General features: G+C 37.2%; 1 protein-coding gene across 2 annotated transcripts; it reads right to left on the reverse strand.

The window, feature by feature from the left end:
- Window positions 1–1,017: 1,017 nt before the first annotated feature.
- Window positions 1,018–13,029, reverse strand: rcbtb1 (regulator of chromosome condensation (RCC1) and BTB (POZ) domain containing protein 1). Of its 2 annotated transcripts, none has more exons than XM_028436735.1 (12): window positions 12,893–13,029; window positions 10,789–10,981; window positions 9,157–9,307; window positions 8,901–9,067; window positions 6,848–7,006; window positions 6,666–6,773; window positions 5,159–5,301; window positions 4,881–5,071; window positions 3,802–3,928; window positions 3,558–3,709; window positions 3,341–3,471; window positions 1,018–1,748 (listed from the first exon to the last, which is right to left on the reverse strand). In XM_028436735.1, the coding sequence occupies exons 2-12, from the start codon at window positions 10,912–10,914 to the stop codon at window positions 1,608–1,610; spliced, it is 1,596 nt and encodes a 531-aa protein (XP_028292536.1). In that variant the 5' UTR covers window positions 10,915–10,981; window positions 12,893–13,029; the 3' UTR covers window positions 1,018–1,607. The 2 variants fall into 2 exon arrangements, with proteins under 2 accessions (XP_028292536.1, XP_028292537.1); XM_028436736.1 differs by having other exon boundaries at window positions 1,611–1,748; window positions 3,334–3,471.
- Window positions 13,030–17,929: the final 4,900 nt, after the last annotated feature.

The raw sequence follows: 17,929 nt of genomic DNA on the forward strand, positions 1-17,929 counted from the left end.
CCCCGCCACAACGTAGGGAAGGGTTTGAGCTCCATCTGTCCTTTCGAGTTAAAGGGGACAGTTTTTCTCAGAAACCGTTTAAGATAGGATAACTAAATTCGGTGTGTGGCTTCAGGTTATCAATACCTTAATGGAGTTTGAAAATGAGCAGCGTACAATTATTTTTTTAGTTATTGCCCTTGTTCTGTTTTTTTGGACTCTGTTTGAGGTATCTTCAAAGGGGACAGCTTTTCTTAGAAACCGTTTAAGATAGTTAATGTTATATTCTGATGTGATAATATTTTCATATATATACATTTAAGTTCTTAGATTTAGGACATTTAGGAAAATGTTGTGAGTTATAATGACAATCAATCTGACGGGGGAAGTTGACCGTTTTTGTGTTTTTTCTGCTAGTGCGCGCACGTCTTAGCACAGCTTGATGATTTCAGCTGCTTCCTGATTGGCTGCCACAGAGGTTTGAGCAGACTTATTATTGCTCATTAATAATTGCAATTTATAAAAATCTTTAGTCATGGAAGAGTAGGAAGTAAGTCGAGTAAACAGGTTGAAGTCACGAGTCATTTGTTTTAAAGTCTAAGTCGAGTTTGTGATTTTGTCTAAAGTCATGAAATTTGTCAAATACAATTTGATACAAAACAATCAGGAAATCATATCAGGCATTAAATACGTGAATTGTATTAGTTATTTTAAAGATGTTTTCGAAATTATATTTTGATACTTTTAATATCAGAATAAGACAAGTATTTTTTTTCTAAAATTCTAAGTGAATGTAACATACTAGAGTTCATTACTACATAATATGTTCATGTGTATCATTTTAAAGCCCAAAGAGCACATTTAGTGGTTATGGTTACTGTGCATGTTGTTCTGCTCAGAGTAGGAGATGTTTATGTCATGATTGTAATGTTTTAGTTTTATTGAAAGGATTAAAACTCAGACAACTGTTTACGGTTTAAAAAAAAAAAAAAAAGCACCTGTGTTTATTGCTTATAGTGCAGACAAATGTAACTCAGGCATCAAAAATGCAAATATGTTCCTTAAAAAACAAAACAGGAATGCAGATGTCACTAGAAAAGTTTCTGAAACGTTGTAATACTGTAAAAATGATGATCAGAGCATTCAAAGTGCACGGGAAATGTCAAACTGTAAAGCATCTGTGACTTCTTTCATAGTGAAACTGAATGCAACTAAACTCTGATTTCTCTTTGTAACCTTTGACCTAATGTTGACCATAAGAAGCTAAGCAGATTAAAGAGTATTTAAGTTAGGTCTTATTTCACTCCTCAGGAGCTTTTACCCTGATGACTAAAAGTGCAAAACTCCACAATAAAACACCCTAAAGCTCATTTATAAGTAATGCAAATCTTTTAAAGGAATTGGTCACCAATAATAATAAAAAAAAAAAAACTGGCACGAATGGTTTGAGAATCAGATGATCTGACCTCTCAATGCATCTGTATTATTACTAAAGACCAGGCACTGTGGGCTCCTGCTGTCATCCCATCATCATTATATACATTTCATCTGTTGTTCATCATAAGAGTCCCAGAATGGCCAGCGATGGTTTGAGCACCTGTGAATAATAAATGCTGTGTGCCGAGTCATCAGTTCTTGAAGGCTCCACAGCGACTGGCTCTGCTGATGAAATCTTTGAGCAGGTTTCCATCAATCTGCCAGAAAGCAGCAGTTTGGGTCACTTCAGTCAGGTGATGGATGCAGAACCTGAAGCAGAACTCCTCCAGATCCTGAAAGAAGATTACTTGGATCAGATTTAACAGGATGGACTTGGTTTGTAACCCCAGAGATCAAAACCAGTGATGCACCAAAATTCCAGCCACCGAAATTTAGTCTGCGTCGCCTTTGTGTGCTTAGATAATAAAGACAGCAGGGACGCTGATCTTCACCTAGAACTTCAACACACTGTTTTCATGAGGACATATTTAATGTGACTCTTCCAGCAGCCCAGTCAGTTGGAGGCCTGTTCAACATTATTTAAAGGTGCAGTCTGCAACTCTTATAAAAGTGACTTTTTGTCATATTTGCTAAAGCTGTCATTATGTAAGGACAACTTTACATGAAACTAGTAGTAAAAAAAAAAAAAACAGACTCATTGAATCCCCCCTGCTGCCTTTGGCAGGTTGCCAGAATGCACCGCGACTGAGCAAAAAGAACCAATCAGAGCCAGGATTGTGTTTGATGGACTGTCTTGACAGCTGTTGCTGTTACACTAGAAATCTGTGGTGCGTGTTGTTGTGCGCGCAGCAGCCTCCGTTTGGGCTGCTGTAAGTGACACTGTGTTGTTGCTGCTGCTGAGGTGTGTGCACATAGAGAGAGAGAGGTAACAGAGCATGTTATATTACTGTGATGTTGCTGTCGGACTAACGTTAGCTTGTTAGCTCCTCTGAGGGAAGGACTTTAGAAAGTTTGGAGGCAGGGCAAGAGAGCAGCAGCGGGGAGGGAGGGGGAGAGAGGGATCTGAAAGTGCAGACTGCACCTTTAAAGCTGATATCCGGAGTTTCTGAGAAATCTATGTTCATGTATGATTTTAAAATATGATTTGGGCTCTTACCTGACCCATAGACCTATATCAATGTGACCCTTATTATGTTCTGTGATGCACGTGCAGAAAAGTACAGATGTGGCTTCTGGTAGATTGGCAGGGGGAGGAAGTGAGGCTGTTTAGGGCAGGACATCGAGATGTTTCACAGAAACTCCAGTTATCAGCTTTAATGTATGAGTGGGATTAAGTTAAAAATTTATTTTTTTTATTTTATATTGTGCATTGTTAGAAGTTTATGGTTTCCATGGTAAACACTGCCAGACGAGGACAGTGATTTGCTTGCCACTTATTTTTGTTCTAGAGTGTTCCCCGTATTATCGCCTCACTCCACAAGGAATTTACTTTACACAGATTCTGATCTGTGTAAAGTAAACCCCAAAAAAAACATCTGCCATTGTTTTGCCACAACTTTCAGTCCCTGAAAACAGCAGAAATGTGTTGGGACGTCACTTTGGGGAAAACACAAGAAATCAAGAATGAAGTAAAACACTTCAATGCATCCGTCTTCAGGACTCCACATCAAACAATGCACAAAACCTTTCTGACAATGTCAATAAAAGTGCGTAGGGTGGAGATAAACACATTTTCAAGCTGCAATTTCCACCTTTTTCCTTTCTTTTTGGACTAATTGATGTTTGATTTATTGATCTTTAAAGCCTTCACAATGATTTTTATCTAATACAAAATCATCAGGGGTAGCAGCTTTAGGTTCTTATTGAGGAATTTCTACTATTCAGTTAAAGTTGGTAATAAGAAAAAAACATCCTTACAACTGACCTCTGCATCATATCTCACTGCAGCAGACAGCAGTGAGAAGGCGTTTTCCACAGTTATTCCTCTCTTGATGATGTTCTGACAGAGTCTTTTCAGTCGGTTCTCACAGTACGATGTGGCTAAATCCAGCAGCCCTGATGGAACAAAGCCAACAGACAGTGTTTGGCACAGATGGTGAGATTTAGTCCAGAACAGACTGACGTGTGTGGTGGTATCTGACCGATGGCATCTTCAGGAGGCAGCTCCACTTGGTCCGTGTAAAGAAACTCCAGGAAGGAGCGATAGACCGGGTAGGAGAACTGATCGATTTCTATCACCTCCTTCATGTCTTCGTTCCAATGAGACTGGAACATGGATTGAAAGTGTTCACACCTACACAACGACACACGCACAACATCAGACACCTTTGGGGATTTATAGCGTATAGACAATGTACATATTTAAGGGTTGAATAAATTCCACACCTTATTTTGAGAACTGCTTTATGGACAAAAATATATTTGCCGTCGACACAGAACTTGAGGTCGGCCGTCTCTGGGTTGTCGAACTCTTTCTTTAGAGACTGAGCAACGGTCAGGAAGTCATCGTGCTCTGGAAGACAAAAATCAGACATTGGCTGTGTTTGAAATGTCACACTAACGTACTACTCATACCTAGTCTGACATCACAATGAGTGTGTAGTGCGTTCACATTAAGTATGTGAAAAATACCTGCATGTATACTATATGTATGCACACTAGTCATACTCAACCGCCCCATGATGCATTGCGGGCAGAACATAAAATCATCCTAGGACCGGCTTCAAGCTAAAAATCAAACATCCCCTTTTCAAAATAAAAGCATCTATTCTCGTTTTCCATTAGTATTTTAGTGCTTTTGTAAATAAGGCTCTTGTTTTGAAGGTAATCAGAAGTTTTGTCAGTAGCAAAATGGCTGAAAATCTCCTAAAAAAAAAAAATCAGAATGAAATGTGTTTTCTGTGAGTTTTATGGATCAAATGACCACATGTTGATATTGTACTTGGTCACTTTCTCATTTTAAATGCTTTCAGAACTTTCAAAGGTGGAGAATCAACAGAGATATTTAGGTTCAGTGTGCTTCAGGTTTTTGTCGTTCTAGGTTTGAAATGCATCTTGGGAAACCTTGAAGTATACTTCAGTGGGAACGGTCATCATACTAATCCTCCTAACCATAATAATAGTATATAGTAGACAGTACATACTCATTGAGTGTGTAGTACATTAGTGTGCATTTTCAAACACAGACATGAACTCGTCGTGTGCAAAAGTCCTTCTGAAATACCGTTTGAAGCCAGTTGGTGGTGCTAGTGAGTAATATTCCCGTCTGACAGCTATAAATAGGCCCTGGGATGTTTTTGTGTGGTGTGTGTGTGTGTTTTCCTTGCGATTGCATGATTTTCCTACAGGTACAGTATACCAGGCTCCTCCCATATTCCAAAAACTCCATGTATGTCAATGATTTGAGTCTTGACATTAAGCATGCTAGACTCCCATAACAAACTGGTGTCCCTTCATCCTCTCACCCATTGAGAGCAGCCTCCACATGACGGAGGGTGTGGCGAAGCAGGCGAATACATCATCTGTGCAGTTGAAGTGTGTGAGATGTGGCAACACGATGGACTGGCCCCTGCACTGGCCCCACATGTACACCTGACCGCTCTGGGACTTTGCAGCTGATGTGTGTGTGGAGTGACAGGCAGCGATCTCCACGACCCTGTGAAGTCAGTCACACGGTCGGTAAATGGTGGGCGTGCAGTATAACCAGCATCTCCATCGTGTGCGTGCTAATGCTAACACTGACCTTTCTTTATCTGTCATGATCTGAACCGGACTCAGTTGGTTGCTTTTGTTGCCGGTGCCTAGTTGTCCGTAGGTGTTGGCACCCCAAGCGTAAAGCAGACCCTCATCTGTAAGAGCCAGGGAGTGGGCGTATCCTGACACTATCTGAGGAGGAAAGACATCAGCCTGTGACGTCATCAAACACCTGGAAAAGCAGGGTTCCCACACTTTTCTCACAATGATTTTTCAAAACTTTTCCAAAATATTTGACCAAATTCCCATGACTCAGTTTTGAAGCACAAAAATCTTTTTTTTTTTTGCGTATGCATTTCCTGGTTTTTAGCGTAACACAGTTTTATAAATGAGGTGGAGAGTGAATTTGCATGAATTTGTGAGATCTCACTCAATTATGCTGCCGCTCTGCAGCACTTTCACTTTGAGATAATGCTTAACATCTTTAGGGTTTAACATATTTACAAAACTTTTCCAAAAAAGTTGAAATATTACATGACTTTACAAGACTGTAAAATAGTTTTTTCAAATTCCATAACTTTTCCAAAAATGTGCTATAACTACCTTTTACAGGGTCCCCACCGTCATGGGGACCCTGTAAAGTAGAAGTAATGTAGTTAATGGATACAATTTAAACAGGAAAACAGGGACATTTGGAACAACAATGTGCTAATACAGTGCTACGTCACGCTACCATGGCAACCATCAGTAATAATGTTTTTTTTTTTAAATCACATTTGGTTAAAGTGAACAGGGGACATTCTGTTGCCCTGATCTCAATAAAAAGGTTTGGCAGTTGAACGACTGTCTCTAAAGCAGAGGTTTTTGGGGGTCGTGACCCCATTTTGATATCACTAATTTCTGGTGACCCCAGACTTTTTCTTTTTAAATTACTTTTTGATCATATTTGTTGTGTAGTGTTACGAGTAGCACTATAGTGACGAGATGCCCCAGATCAGATATTATATTGTTTTGTTTTTTACTAGATTTCTATTTGAGGAATTGAAAGTATAGAATACAGTTGTTTGAGATTGCATGATGGTGTTTCAAATTTGAAAAATAATTTGAAAAATTACAAAAAATTATAATTTCAATTTTTATTATTTAATTATTTAGTTGACTATTTAAATATAAAAAACTTCTACTGTATTAAAAAAAATACATTTATATTTGAGGAAATGAAAGTATAGAATACAGTTGTGTGAGATTGTGATGGTGTTATATTTTGAAAAAAAAATAATCTAAAAAAAAATAATTTAATTATTCAATGACTATTTAATTTTTATACTGTATTTTCTTTAACTAAATTCATATTTGAGGAAGTGAATATATAGAATACAGTGTGTGGTATTTTATTTTGAAAAAAATAAAATAAGATTTTTCTTTTTTTTTTAATCATTTACCAGACATTTCAGGTGACACCATCTTAATGCCAGGCGACCCCATATGGGGTCACAACCCCAATGTTAAACACTGCTCTAAAGGCACCTAATGATGGATCATCTCGTTGTACACACCTGTTGCACACACAAACCCTGCAGAGCAGCAATTCGACAAGGAGTCAGCTGGTTCCCATTGTTCCCAAGTCCCAGTTGTCCATTCCCGTTGTATCCCCATCCGTACACCTGCAGGAACACCAGGACACACTCAGTTACCTCTTTTAATGTGGCTCCACTGTAGATTTTCACAATAAAGTTACCTCTCCATTGTCCACAACCACCAGAGAGGAAGTCTGCCCGCAGACGATGCTGACGGCCACCTTGTTCTGCAGACAGCTGGAGACTCTTCGAGGCGTCGGCTGGTTGGCGGTGGAGCCTGAGCCCACCTGACCACAGTTGTTGTAGCCCCAGGCGTACACCTGGATAACAGGTGTACAGGCAAGAGCAGAGCACAAAAACACAACTAAAAAGTTCATTTTATTTTCTGTTTAGAAACAAAAAAATGTACATGGTTTCAGTTAGACAGAAACTAAAAAACTGCCCCTTTTTCCATGTGGTGTGAAAGGAAGTTGCCGTTTTCAAAGTAAGAGCATGTTTGACGTAGGGCTGGCCAATATGGACCAAAACTCATATCTCAATATTTTTTCTGAAAATGGCGATATACGATATATATCTGGATCATTTTAATCCAAATGAAGTATGACCAGCACAAAAATTCAGGGTTAAATTTGCTGATTCAAAATGCTACACAGACACATTTAGTAACAAACAGTAAACAAAATAAGCTATTATATATATATCTATATATAGGCAATATTGTCATTTTCTATATCGCCAAAATACAAAAGTCAATATATCTTGAATCTAGAAATATCGCCCAGCCCTAGTTTGACGATGGTGCTGGCGCCAAAATATGACTTGTACCTGTTGCTCTTTTATTGTTTTGAAAAACAACTTAGCTACTGATCATGTTCTGCTACACAGCAGCGCTGAAATTATTCATCTCTCCTACACAACGCGCCCTACTTTGAAAACCTCAAATTTCGATCTCACAATATAAAAAACAGGCATTTAGGAAACAGAAAATCTAATGGATTTTATTCAAGTTTTGTTTATTCTTCCTTAACCCTTATTTCATTCCTAGTTATTTCTCTGACTAGAAAACATAAACTAACATAACATCCCTTTATCCAGCTGTTTAAAGTCACTCTGCAAACAAACCTCTCCTTAAAACCAGTAGTGACGTATCTGTGACACTGGTGTACTACTGTATCCACACTTTTTTAAAAGACCGATAAACATCATTACTACTCACGTTAGCATTTCTCTATTCGCTGTATCTAGATTGAAATAACTTCTTTTCTATATCTGCTAATCCTGTTTAGGTCACAGCGTGCTGTCTGTAACCCATTCCAACTGCACTGTTTGTTTGGTAAATAAACCTGGTTTTTCTGAAATGCTTCCACTGCTAAGTTGACTTTTTGACGTTATCTGGGACAGTTACGTGACTGCAGACATACAGTACATACACATCCCATAATAAATGTCCATGCAGCAAAAAAAAGCAGCATTTATTTTAAAAAGCGTAATTATTAGCTTAACGTTTTAATCATAATAAATAATCTAACGATGCTTTTTGTTTTTGAATAAATAAATGAATAAAATAAAGTAATTTATACAGAGTAAAGCCTCCACATGCAGCTTTGATGGCTCCTCAGAGGAATCATAAGCTGCTGCCATTATCCTCTTATTTTCTAACAGCATTCCAGGCTTCTTACAGTGTTTAAACTTTGTGGACTATAATAAATTCACTGAAGTGTTTCAGTGCATTGTGGTCTACCGCGAATCATAGTACGCCAATGTTGTGAAGCCTAAAACCTTAAAAAAAAAAGAAATAAAAATGGTTATTTAACTCCTACAGTAACAAATATGTTTAAATCATGAAAAAGTTTCAATTTAAAAAATAAAATAATGAAATCCGTGATTGACTTCTTCCTTCCACAACTATAATCAGCAGAAAAATCTATAGAAAATTGACTAAAACGCTGCATTTGTATTACATTTTAAATAGCTTAGTTAGAATAGGACACTCCAATTTCCACGTTTCTAATGTGAAACAGTTTAAATACAAAAGGCTCCTTGTGTGTGAGATTAGTTTTCAGAGGATCAGCAGGAGCTCAGACTGGTCTTAAAGTCCTGTCCCACATAACTGAGCGCCGTGTTCAGCCACTGCTGAGTCGGCGCTGCCACTACAAACTGGACCCTTCAGTCGTTATTTTAGAAAATCTGCACCAAACGTAACCATTCACTCACTTCTCCAGAGTCCGTCAGTGCCATGGAGTGGTGGGAGCCACAGGCCACCTCTATGACCTTTTTATTCAGGAGGCTCGCCGACACCAGGATCGGGACCACTCCTTGGTTGGTGGTCCCGTTCCCCAGTTGGCTGTAGCCATTGTGACCCCAGGCGAACAGCTCCCCATCTGAAAAACAACCGACAGTGAGTCAGCGGCGCTTTTTAATGCAACACATGCAGCAGTGATTTCCAGACGTGTTGGAATGTAGCAATCACCCTCTGTCGCTAGCAGGATGTGGGGTCCGCTCCCGTAGCTCAGGCTAACCACCTTCCTGCCACTGAGGAAGTCCAGCTTTTTAGGTACAATGGTGCTCAGGCTGTCCCCCGTCCCCAAGCAGTTACTGCAGTTCAGCCCAAACACATACACCTGCAAGAGGAAGACATGTAAGATTTGATCAATAATACAAAGGGCTTTAGACTGAGCCATTCACTGTGCACACACACAAAGAGCAACAGGAAGAGCTGAATGAATGAGTCAGCACTTATTACACAAACAGGATGGAGGGTCTGGATTATTAATCTACTAAAACACTAAATAACAACTAAATTCAAACTTTTACTGAATCCCTACTTTCAAATCCTTGTTTTTAAAAGTGATATAAAATGAAGTTATTATTACTTTAGGAAGTGTGAAGAGACAGCACTCTGCTGCATAAAAAATAAAATTAATGGTTCCTTTTTTCTTTATTTTAATCAGGCAAATGCCCACGACGCACTAAAAACAGGTACAAAACTTCATTTTGGGTCCTCACCCACAAGTGAGAATTTGAATTTAAATATCATCACATACAGGAAGAACTTAAAAACTAGGCCTTTTGTACAACTTTAAACATAGAAGAACACAAATGCACCATTTCTAATGATACAAATTATTATTTATTAGTTATATAAGTTACAATTAAAATACATTAGTTACAGTGGGGCAAAAAAGTATTTGGCAGCCACCGATTGTGCCACTTAAAAAGATGATTTCTGTAATTCTCATCATAGTTACACTTCAACTGTGTGAGAGGAAATCACATTGTATGATTTTTAAAGAATTTATGTGTAAATTCTTGCGTAAAACAACCATTTGTCACCTACAAACAAGCAATAATTCTGTCTCTCACAGACCTGTTACTTATCCTTTAAGAAGCTCTTTTATCCTCCATTCATTACCTGTATTAATAGCACCTGTTAGAACTCGTTATCTGTATAAAATACACCTGTTCGCACCTTCAAACAGTCTAAAAAATGACTAAATACATATTAAAATACATTTATTTTTGACTGTTTTTGTGCAGTAAACTAGTTTCAGGTTGAAACTATCATTGATCCCCTTCTTTTTATTTATTTTATTAATACTTTTATTTAATGCTCTTTTTCCTTTCTCAATTTCCTTCTCTTCTCTCAATTTTATATCTATTTTGTATATACATACACATATATATCATTCCTTTCCCCCACATATTTGTCTATTATTATCTTGTTGGTGTCTCCTCTCCTCACCCTCTAATAGCCCAATACCATTATCATAACTATTATAATATCACACACACACACACGTACTGTATTACAATGTATACGTTTAGTAAATACTGTCTATAATCTATGGCATTTTTTCTGTTATTGTCCGTCTTTGTGTCGTATGTGGCAAAAAAAAAAAAAAAAAATCAATAAAATAAAAAATAAAGGAGATGTGACATCAGAATGCTAATGTAATAAAACAAAATTTAGATATTTAGGAGATTCATAACAATTCAAAATGTTTATTTGACAAGCAATGTATGACGTTCTACCTTATACGAGCCTCAGCTCTAGCATCTCTTCCAATAACAACACAGTAAACGTTCTTCTGTGGCTTCTCACCTCATCGTCGGTGGTGATGAAGATAGCCTCGTTAGCGAAGGTCCCAAACACAAAGGCTCTCCGTATCACAGAGAGCTCCTGTGGAGTCATCAGGCTGAAAAGAGGCCATTTGGTTACATCCACCATGATGGGTTCACTGTGTGCATCTGCAGAGAGGATGAGCCTCAACCCAAAGGCAGGACAGCGACCAGGACTGAAGAACAACCAGAAACCAGGAGATGACTATTAACGCAGAGGAACATTTAGCTACTGCACCACCATCAGGTTTCTTCATTATTTATCATTATTCCACTAATGCATGTGTGAGTTCAGGCACTGATATTGAACAGGAAATGTGATAAAGTGTCATTGATCACAAATGTATTCCAATAGCTTACATTCAGGTTCTCAACATCAAAAATATTTAAAACCTTTATTTAAATAGGGCTCCACAAATAATCCCATTTTAATCGTGATTTTGGTTCGTCACATTTAAAATACTGGCTCTGTACTCTGTAATAGTGGTACATTTTTAATTATTTATTATTTAAAGCTTCATTTTGAATTGTAAACTGTACACATATTAGTGCTGCACGATTATGGCCAAAATGATTGTTTTGATCACACTACATTTATACAAATAATATGTGTACAGTTTAAAGTGCAGAATTAAGCTTTAAATAACAATTATACTAAAAACATAATTTAAAAAAAATTAAAAAACCCAAGAATTTAAAATGTACCAAAGGCTAAGTGAATAAATACACTATTACAGACAGAGTGCACAGCCCATACTTTAAATGTAAATATAGCCGACGATCAGATTAATTTAATCGTGAAAACAAAAATCGTGATCACGATTAAAATTCAATTATTGTGTAGCCCTAACACGTTTGTTTAAAAACACAGATTATTTTTCCAACATGATAAATAATTGTGATTACAATATTGATTAAAAAAATAATAAAAGGATAATCCTTTTGGATACCCACATTTTGCCACGTTTGTCAAACTGTGACCCATTTTTTTTTTTTTTTTTTTTTTTTTTTAATTCAACCACCCAAATTTAGTTTTTCAAAAATAGCTGTTGAAAGCACACATACATAATCTATATTTTAAAAAAAATAAACATATATATATATATATATATATATATATATATATTCCTGTGCAACATGCATTTCACAGCATGCCTGTCAAAAGGAGTTTCTTTCAAAATAAAAGACAAGTCCAGCATGAGTACACCCAGAAGAGGTCTGCCATGAACCACTTTTGGGTCCCAACCCACCAGTGGAGAATCACTGCTGTAGAATAATAATAATAATATTATTAATAATAATAATAGTAATAATAATAATAATTCCCATAAAAAATAATTTTGAATATTACCAAAATTACTCTGTGTGTGTGTGTGTGTGTGTGTGTGTGTGTGTGTGTGTGTGTGTGTGTGTGTGTGTGTGTGTGTGTGTGTTAAAATACAGCCAGTAGCCACAATAAAGACAGTTGTCTATCTGTTTGATGTTCATTATCGTGAGGAATGCATTATTCAGCAAACTGAAAGCTGGCCTGCTGTTACTGGACTAAACTGGGAGGAAAAATCCGCACCAGTATTGTTTTACACGGTGTAATGTGAAAAAATTACCCCCAGCTAAAGTGTGATCATGGATCACGGGACCGCGCATTAGCTTTCTGTGCTGTTTTTCATCCATAATATTAGAATAATAATCAAATATTATATCGTTTCTACTCCCAATTAAATCATTTAATGCTGGAAAAATAGCGATAAAATATTCACCGATGATAATTTCAGTGTAAACTACAACTTACGACCACCGACAGATGACGCTTGTGCAGGTTAAATGTTTTGTGGTTCCAATTGACTTAAAGTGTAAATATAATATATGCGACACAAATCCGGTCTAAAGAGTTGAACTCCCGTTTGTTGAAGATTAAAGAAAGCTGTGCTATTTGATTAACGAGCCTGTGCGCGCTCCCGCCAGTCACCGGTCAGCTAACTGTCCATTTTAGTCGCTACACCGACCATGGACGACACTGTTAAAAAAACAACAACAACCATTATCTCGTGTCCGTTAACACAGCCGATGTTCACCACCGGTAAACTCACCTGTCGGTGCGGCCGTTAATTGTGTCTGTAGCTTAATGCTTCTGGAGTAGCACGCGGCACCGGTGGCAGAGGACCGAGTGCCTCGCGCCGCCCGCTGACGTCTGTTTGCGGAAGTTTGGAGAAACACAAGTCACGTGGTGAACGAACTAGTCGATAACAGATCGACGAGCTTTAATCTGTATGTTGTGCTTCTGCTGCTGTTAGCGTGATTAACACATGGATTTGTTAAAATGTTAAAAATAAATGCTATAATATAAAATTATTCAGTTGAGTTTCAGCTTACTTGAAAACAAATGTGGTCAACTATCTTTAATGAATTAAACTCCAAGTCCCTTTACTGCATGGATTACACTAGAACTCTAAAAGTGTGCTGTGGTATCTGCGGCCAAGCAGCAGATCCTTCTTGTCTTGAGAGTTGCACAGCGCCGGTATCTCCACTGATTACAATTGTTAATATAGGGCATTTTAGTCATTTTATTCAGGGGACAAATATGGAGCAGTTCTATCTCAAGTTTGCCAGATTTTATGGCCCACTTTATTTTAAGGGAAAACAAGTAATTTCAACATTATTGTGGCATAGTTTGCATTTCTAAGTATACATAAAATACTAAATATGTAAGAAACCGACCACATTCAAGCAATAAGTGATGGCAGTGGCTATCCGTACGGTTACCGTATCAATACCGACATTCTATTCGTACGCAGCACCCCTATTTGGCCAGTTTAGGTCACGTGACTAAGACTAACCTTACCTAAACCTAACCCTAACCCTAAGACGCTATGTACGTGTACTTTGTAAGTAAGTAAGTAATATTTATTTATATAGCACCTTTTACAGACAGGAGTCACAAAGTGCTTCACAATACATACAGTGCATACAATACAATACAAATTACAGTTACAGTCACAAAAATATGATGGTCATAAAACGTACCAATAGCACCGAGGGTTGTCCGTACAGCAACCGTACAAATAGACGCTTTCATAAGTGATACATATCTGCACTTTAAATTTCCTCGATTTTCTGACCGATTTCTACTCAATTAAGGGAAATATTATATGTAGTAGTTTGTGGAAAATTAAAGGAATAAATTAAGAGTTTTTTCAACTGTTTAACGTCAAATGACTGCAATCATGCGAAATAAGCAACGGGAAAACTGTGAGCACCTGCAATTATTGTTGAGTTTCATTTACACAACGATTCATGTTTTCTCTGTTATTTCTACTTTTTCCTGCAGGCTGGATTGAATGCTCCAAAGGGCTGGATTTGTCTCTCTGTGTCATGTACTGCCTGTGCATCATATTGAGATTGTATATTATGCGCATATGTGAGCATGCGCGCACATGCGCACTACCGGAAAATGCATTTTTGCTAAACACATAATCATTTTTGTCTATTTTTGTTTCCAAAGTGAACGGACACGTGTTTTATTTGTTTATTGGATTAGGTTAGGGTTACGGTTAGGATCATAATCTCAGTATGGAGGTAAACTCAGTACGTGACACCGGGCCATGAGTTTTACACATGTGGTCTCGGGCCTCCAATTTTATGTGATCGTGGAAAAATTCACGTTCTGAAACAAAGAAAGCATTGAATGTTTAGAAAGAGTGACTAAACAGACAATATACTGTATGTCCAATACCGCCCATAATTGCGTTCAAAATATTGCGCTGAGTGTTAAGGTTCGAGTATATTATCATGTTATCCAATGATGGAAAAGTGTGTTTTTAATGTGTCATGATGAATAAAGTAAAGGGGGGTACAAAGACAGGTTTAGCTGATGGTGTATTAGATGAACTTGTCATAAAACACATCATAGCAGAAGCATTGCACCTCTAATCACACATGATTTGCTGGTTGTCTGTAAATAAATGTTTCCAAACTAATGTTTTGCGACCATATCACACATATCACCTAATATTTGTCCCACTGAGGGACTAGTAGTGTGGCTAACGTCACCCTTGCCAGTAGCATGATTTTAGTGTAACCATCTCGTTTACGTAAATTCTCTGAAACATTTCAAATGTAAAATGATAGCGTTAACTCTATTCACCCTATTGAGCATGATTGGTACAATTCCAGGAAGTGTAACAGCCAGTAAAGTCAACTGAACAGTAGATGATGAAAAGGAAATGAAAAAGTGTAATGTGAACGTAAATGAGTAAACCCTGAAATGGAATTTAGAACATTTTGAAATTGAAAATCGGAGACCCTAATTGTGCCATCTTTTATTAAGGACCACAAGTAGTCTCCTTAATCACCTTGTGTTTTTTGCTGTTTTCCTGGTTACGGGTAGAAGGAAATGTCCTCGAGTCATAATATCTCTTGCGTTGAGACTAACGGTACTCCAAGCTGAAATTTAAATCAAGAAAATGTTTAAATTATTTTTTTACTTTTAATTAAGCAGTCAGATTTGAACTGAAAGGCAAAAGGCATATTGTGGAAGCAAAAACTATGTAGCAGTTTTCAGTTTAAAAAAAAAAAAAAAAAAAAAAAAAAAATATATATATATATATATATATACATGATTAGCCTAATCCACACTGATTATTATTCTCATTACATTTTTTATAAATATAATGTGGCCAACTATCTTGCAGTGCAGTACTAACAGTGCACTTTGGGGAATAAAATGTTTGACAGATTGTCTCCAATGTTGCAGAAGTGTGATTAAATGGTTCTCAGCTGCATAAATAAATCCAATTTTTTATAAATTGTATGTATGGTAACTAATTGCAGACAGGTCCACAACTCATGTTTATAACTTCTGTTCTATTAGATCTGCATCTTCTGCACATTAAACACTGTCAGAGTTTTAGAAGCCTTCCTGGCACTTTCTTATGGATTTGCAGTAACGCTGGGAGTTTGGATCTGGGTCAGACAGGATTAATATTTCACTTGGCTGTTATCTCTTTGCTCCCCCCAAACAGATGCTACATGAATACCAGCCTATGCACATACAGGCCTCAACTACTGACCACACGCATCAACCACATTAGTGCATCATAGTCTACAAAATGATATGCATTGGAGCTCAACCCTAAACTAACTCATGTTTACTACAGATTTACCATTGTGTCCAAACAAGCTTTTTATATATAATTTTTTTCCTAGAATGTAAAGCTTTATCGTGTGTTTGGACACAGACATAACATTACTACTTATCTTTCTTAACCCTCAAAACAAATTGGCTATTTTTTTGGCTGATACATTTCCAATATTTAAGTAACTTTCTTCACATCTAGCTTATTTTTTAACATTTAAAACACAAATTCATGTAAAACAACAATATCTGTAATTGTCAAAAATGTTTATATGTAAAATAAATAAATACATAAATGTATTATTATGTAAGTGTTGAATTTGTATCTAAATGTTAAATCTAAATGCTGTGTTGCAGTGTAAAGATATATTTAGAAAATATTAAAGAAGCCTCGCCTGTCCCCATGGCCCTAAATTGCGAGGCCCCGCCCACACCTCTAACACTGAACATCGTCACCACAGAAAATGTTGAATTAATTTATGAACACAAAGAGTCACAAGAAGCATTGCTTTCCGCAAATTTAGGTAAATCTCTCACATCCTAAATTGGATAAATCACGTTAGGGTTGAATGTCAGTGTGGGCGGGGCCTAACAATTAGAAGACAAAGGAATGGGCGTAGCTTCCTCAGGGATTTTAATATTTCCTCATATTTAGCACTAGATTTAGTTCCTACTTTTACAATAGTATGTTAAGTTGGGGTTTTGTTTATTCAGACAAGGTTTTTCAGGAAATCTTTTATCTCCTGAAATGTTTCGACTGTCAACTGCCAGTCTTCGTCAGAGGAGTTCTGCTGTTTGCTTTTGAGGCTTCCTTTGAAGTTGCACTTGACTTCCATGTAATAGTTCCAGCGTGATTCATTTTGTCTTCTTTTCAACAATGTGTTAAGTTGAAGTTTCGTTTATTCAGACAAGGTTTTTCAGGAAATGTTTATCTCCTGACATGTTTTGACCGTCAACTGTCAGCCTTCGTCAAAGGAGTTAACTTCAAAGGAACCATCAAAGTCAATCAATAGTACTCTGACGAAAACTGGCAGGTGACAGTGAAAACATGTCGAGCGATGAAAATTTCCTGAAAAACCTTGTCTGTATAAACAAAACCTCAACTTACCATACTATTCAAAAAGATAAAATGAATCTCGCTGGATCTATAACATGAAAGTCAACAGAAACTTCAAAGGAACCATCAAAGGAAAACATATCAAGAGATAAAAAATAAAAAAAATCTGAAAAACCTTGTCTGAATAAACAAAAACTCAACAGTACAAGATTTAGCATTTAGATTTAAAATTACCATTTCTTTTTAAACATGTAGACATTGTTTAACATTTCTTTCAGTCCTAAATGTGAGTAAAGTAAGCTAAACCCAAAAAAATTGAGCTAAACGTTGAAAATTGCCCCAGAATTTTCACCAGTTATATGGTTAAATCCAATAATGTGCTCAAAGTAACATATTTTGACGACCACTTCGTGACTGAAATGGATCGGGTTCTATGACAGGTTGTTGTCTCATACCTTGCTTTCACTTCAGAGCCATAAGTTGTGTGTGTGAGAACCACTGGCACTGACCAATAAAAAGCATTTTAAGGACATGCGTTTCAAATGATGTAAACAAGCCTTCTTAAAGGCGTTCTCCATTAGGGTTAAATGAGCCGATGGCAGTTATTACCAGCTTTGGTAAACCCGCTCTGTGGAAAGGTTTTATGGAGCTAGCTGCAGTCATTCTCTTTAACTCAAACACAATCACAACACTTGCACTCACGAAGAATCCAACGGCTAAACAGCAAGTTTATTTTGGTTCGGGTCAGAAACACAGATCATGTCCTGAGGGCGAGATGAGATGTGACAATCTCCTGGTTGAAACATGGCAATGAAGTTGTGGGGAAAGGGAAACACGTTGGAGAAATGGGAGTGTTACAATGTTGAGTGAGTAAGGATCGGAGAGCAGTGACTGCTTTAATAGCAAGACCCCGACGACGGGGAGCAAACACACGTC

This window comes from Gouania willdenowi, chromosome 21 (assembly GCF_900634775.1).
Source record: "Gouania willdenowi chromosome 21, fGouWil2.1, whole genome shotgun sequence".
NCBI classification, from domain to species: domain Eukaryota; kingdom Metazoa; phylum Chordata; class Actinopteri; order Blenniiformes; family Gobiesocidae; genus Gouania; species Gouania willdenowi.